Source organism: Wickerhamiella sorbophila (genome assembly GCF_002251995.1).
Source record: "Wickerhamiella sorbophila strain DS02 chromosome Unknown contig17, whole genome shotgun sequence".
In the NCBI taxonomy this organism is placed as follows: Eukaryota; Fungi; Ascomycota; class Dipodascomycetes; order Dipodascales; family Trichomonascaceae; genus Wickerhamiella; species Wickerhamiella sorbophila.
The window spans coordinates 1-5,594 of NW_020193990.1; the positions used below are offsets into that span (position 1 = coordinate 1).

General features: G+C 20.5%; 1 protein-coding gene across 1 annotated transcript; it reads right to left on the bottom strand.

Annotated features, from left to right (window-relative positions):
• Positions 1-215: 215 nt before the first annotated feature.
• Positions 216-1,985, bottom strand: B9G98_01790 (Putative COX1/OXI3 intron 1 protein; the record flags this gene model as incomplete). The annotated part of the gene is made up of 2 exons (XM_024808348.1): positions 216-1,029; positions 1,174-1,985. The coding sequence occupies 2 exons, from the start codon at positions 1,983-1,985 to the stop codon at positions 216-218; spliced, it is 1,626 nt and encodes a 541-aa protein (XP_024664116.1).
• Between the last annotated feature and the right edge of the window lie 3,609 nt (positions 1,986-5,594).

A 5,594-nucleotide genomic window follows, 5' to 3' on the forward strand; every position in this document is an offset into this window, starting at 1 on the left:
TAATCATGATTTGTTAATAAAAGAACTGTTAGAATAAACATAATATCAGTATCTAGACACTTTAATCAAGGGCCGAATTTTTTAAATGCAGCCCTAGCAGATGATAATTTGTACTTCTTAGCTAATGTTTTAGCTAATGAGTATCTCAATAATCAATGCACATTGCCCAACATATGTTTGTTGGCTGCAAATGAATAGAAATTTAATATTCCTCTTCATTTTTGATTAAAGAATTCTACGATACGATCATGACTTAATAGGATAACTGAATCCTTAAGAGTAGCATAGATCTTGTTTAAATGATTACGTCTAATAAATTTATTATCGATTAAACGATTAATTAATTTTTTAAACAGTACATTTAATCTCAATCTAACTGCTCGTCTTTGTTTAACAAGTTTACCATTTTTTGTATGAGATACAAATATTGGTTCATTGTCATACTTCAACTTCTTAATATTAGCTCCTAAAAATTCAAAACCTTTTGATAAATGAGTTACTAATGTTTTCTTTTCATTTAATTCTAACCCACATTCAACTTTTAAAATATCTGCTAATTTAGATTTTATTTCTAATGCTTCTTTATAAAGACCTGCCAATAAAAATACAAAATCATCTGCATATCTAATGTACATAGATCTTCTAAAATTAAGATCATTAGTTTGATATCTAGGTATCTTACGCATATCTAATAAAGCTTGTCTAGCTTCTAGAGTATGTAATAGACCTTTTGTTCTACTATACCGAATAGATATTAATTTATCATATTCCGGATTAGACTTACGTCTTTTTCCTTTAGTATATTCAAGCATGATGGAATATTTTACTATTTTATCGAATCTATCTAATACAATATTAGCTAACATTGGACTTACTACAGAACCCTGTAGTGTACCCATATTAGATTTCATAATCTTTCCTGTTACCAGGTTTTTATACCCTGCCTTTAATAATTTATTAATTACTATTAAAAATTTATCACATTTTATATGATTCCTTAAAGAGTCCATTATTACATCATGAGGTATACTATCGAAACATTTTGTAATGTCTCCCTGTATTACTCATGTATGATGATGTCCTTTTAAATATAAAAGTTTCAAGGCTGAATGTACAGATTTATTTGGTCTAAATCCATAAGATTCTTCTTCGAACAATAGTTCAAAGATACACTCTAAAATTACTTGTAATCCTTTATGTACTATCTTCTCTATTAGAGAGGATATACCTAATAGTCTTAAAGAGCCATCCTTCTTTAGAATCATATGTCGTCTGGCTAGTTTAAAGTCAAATGAACCATTCATTATAGATTTAGATAAATTTTCAAATGTTTTCATAGATATAGAATCTAAGGTGGTTCTATCTAATCCTTTGGTCATGTTACCAAGTTTAGACTTGATTTCCAAATAACATAATTGTAAGAATTCGGTATTTCTTAATACCTTAATTATACCGTTATATGTATTTGTACTTTTATCGTAATATTTACCTAATCTTTCTAAAACAAAGGTATGAGCTTTTTTATTTCTCACTGTCTTTGTTTTATTATCAGATTCTTCATTACTTGAACCCTTCCTTCCCTTTTTTTCAAGGTCCGTACTACGATTCATCCGTGCCCGCTTAGCAATAACATTATTATCACCAGAGGCGGTTACATCCCATGGTTCGTTACTTAGTTCTTCTTTAACATTCAGATTTGATTCTGATTGTTCTGGTTTGATTTCCTTAGCTTCTTGCGCATTATTATCTTCAATAGATAAACTTTCCTCTTTAGGTGGGCTTGGATCTTGTGAATAACCATAATAACAGGAATCTTTTATTATAGCAATGATCCATATGATATCTAAGAACTCATATATCACAACCTCAGTCGTGGTAACCAATACGTATACAAGTTTCTTAACGTAAGCATAGAAATCCTCTCTTATAAAGCCTTTTTCTCTAGAGTTCTTCGAGTTAACTTTACATTTGTTTTGTGCTTTCATAATATGTATCTTATTAGGTTTACATATTACCAAAACCCGAGATATGTATTCTATAAAAGAATTCACAATACATAATATTGTATCCAGTCTACAATATATAACTAAGCACGCTCTCATGGCGCACATCCCTATCTGCTTAGCATTAGTGGAAAATAATCATGATTCTACTCATTGGTACCCTTTCGCTATAAGGTTGTTTTTAATTGTATTTATAGAATTTATTGTTATATTATTCATTTAATAATATATTATGATCTTTATTATATTTATTTATTTTTTCTTAGATCAATAATCAAATTAGTCACTTATTTTTTTTTATTTAACCGGGAAAGGTAAGATTCGAACTTACACAGGATAACCAAATTTAATAGCAATAAACACATCTAGCCAATGATTTCTTTCCCATTTTTATTTCCCATTATATAAATATTAATATTTTTTATATTTATATACTTATATTTTAATTTTTTTTATATAAAATAAAATTATAAATAATTTTATATATTCAGACATGTTAGAATCGAACTAACTTCCTCTGAGTCCCAATCTCAGCGTCTCACCATTCAACCTATGTCTTTTCACTAATATTTTTAACATATTAGTAATAATATATAAATATAAGGTATTAGTTTAATGGTAAAACAACTACTTTACACGTAGCAGAGTAATAGTTCGATTCTATTATACCTTATTATATAATATATACATTTTATATATATATATTTTTTTTTATTTAATTAATTATTTATAATAATGAAGAAATATAGATTATATTTAACCTATATTATAATATTATTTAAATTGAATGTGATAGGAATTGAACCTACACAGCACAATATGCTACTAAGACTACAGCTTAGCTAGTAATACCAATATACTAAACACATTCTTCTTATTAATATTAATAATATATTATTACTTATATTTTATAATAAAGATATTAAATTCTTAAATTTATAAAAATTTTATAATTAAAAAAAGATTAATTTTTTAAATTTTTTTTTCTCCCCCCCTTTACAGGGGGGATTAGTAACCAATTAGCCCAATCAATTGATTGGGGGGTGTGATATTATAAGAACCATTTCCTTTATTTATTTCTTATTTTATTCCTACAAATATATTTACATAAATAATTTATTTTATAATTAAGTATTAATATCTTAAATATTATTTTAATATTATTAATTATTATAAAAAATTATTTATTTTAAAAAAATATAATATTTAATGTCTTATTTATATATTATATTAAATAAATTATTTCTATTATATAATAGATATTTGACATATAATATAATTATTAGTTATATTATTAATTAATTATAAATAATAATGATTATATATTAATATATATAATAAATTAAATTATTATAATTAATAAATTTTTAGTTTTTATAATACACCCCCCAAATAATTATATTTATTTTATAAATTCTAAAGCCCCCCTTTATAGGGGGGAGTATTAATTAAATAAATTTTAAAACTTTTATTATTTAAGTAAAGATATTAATCTATAATAATAAGAATATATAAAATTTTAAATATATATATTTTTTTTAATAATAATTTTATAAATACATATAATAAATTATTTAAAATGAATAAAATATAATGAATATTTATAAATATAAATATCAATAATAATAAAAATAAAAATTATTTCTTAAAATTTATTCTTTACCCCCCTGTAAAGTGGGGGGGTTAATAATTAACTAAACCAATATAAAGATTGGGGATATAGTATTCCAATTATTATTTCTTTTATTTATATTTTTTGTTTTTATAATATAAATAAACTTATCCATTATAATGTTAATTATTTCTTTTGTTTATATTCATTAAAATTTATATGATAAATTTTTTAACAAAATACATATACTTATATGTTTTTATTTATAAAGATTAATTTTTAATAAATTAATTATTAAATAATAAAAATTACTTTTAAGTAAAATATTTAATTTTATTATTTACATAAATTATATAAATAATTTTTAAATACATTTCATTTAATTTAAATATAAAATGATATTTAGTAATAAATTAAAATTTATTAAAAATAATACTTTTTTCTTAAAAATTAAACCCTCTTAAATTCAGAATTAACTAATTTTATTTATTCACTAGGGGGTATTATTACTACTCATATTGTTTACATATTTTCTATCATATTCTTTATCCTTATTTACATTATCTTTATACTATTATAATAAATAAATTTTTACTTCTTTAATTATAAAATTAATTATATAATTATTTTACAAATCATTAAATTATATAATCATTTTATTAATAATAAGGAAATATAATATTTAATTCCTTATTTATTATAAGATTAAACAAATAAATATTATTCTATCTATGATAATTTTATAATAATGATATAAAAATAAATACTTGTATTAATAAAATATAAAGAATAAATTATAAAAAAGTATAATAATTAAATTATAATAATTAAATATTATTAAATGTATACTATACACCCCCAAATGATTTGATCAAAATAAGATCATTCTAAAACCCCCCCCTTTTTAGGGGGGGAGTAATGATTAGAAAAAATAAAAAAAATATTTATTTTTACAGGTGTTAATCTATAATAATAATAATAATATTTTAGAATTATTATAAAAAAATTTTATAAATAATTATATAAAAAATTATTCTATCAAAAAAAAGAATAAATAAATTTTATAAATCTCTCCCTCCCCCCTTTAGGGGGGGGAATTCAGAACTAACTAATTTTATTTATTCACTAGGGGGTGTTATCTCTATTTACTTTATTCATATTACATTTATATTTATTTATATCTTATTTATTTAATCTCTTTATAATTTATAATATTACATAAAAATATCTTAAATAAGAATATTTAATAAATTAATTTAATTTAATTAATAAAAGAATTATAATAAAAAATTTGTATTATATAAAAAATATTAATAAAAAAAAATTAATTAAGATTATTTTAATTTTCACTATACACCCCCAAATTATTTGGTTTAAAATAAGATCATTCTAAAGCCCCCCTAAAAAGGGGGGGGAGGAGAAAGAATTATTTAAAAAATTCATTTTTATTATTTTTAATTACATAATTTAATGTAAAATTTTATTTATAAAAAAATATTTAATTTATATTTATATATATAGAATAAATAAAAAAAATCTTTAGAATAAAACAATATATAACAAAAAAACATATACTTATATATATTATAATTAATAATATATAAACAAAAAATAATTATATAAAATTATTACAAAAATAAATTAAAATTTATAATATAAATTAAAATTTTAATAAAAATTATAAGAAATAATTTATAAATTTATGAAATTAATGATAATAATAATTTTAAATAAAAAAATAATTTCTTAAATCTTATTCTTTCCCCCCCCTTTACAGGGGGGATTGGTAACCTACTATCTCAATCAAATGATGGGGGGTGCGATATTATGTGAATTCTTTCTATTATTTATATTTTTTTATAAAATTTATATTACAAAATAATATTATTACTCTATTTAATTAATATTTAATTTGTAAATATCATTAAAATGTATAATAAATTTATTTATATATTATATTTTTATTATATATTATTATT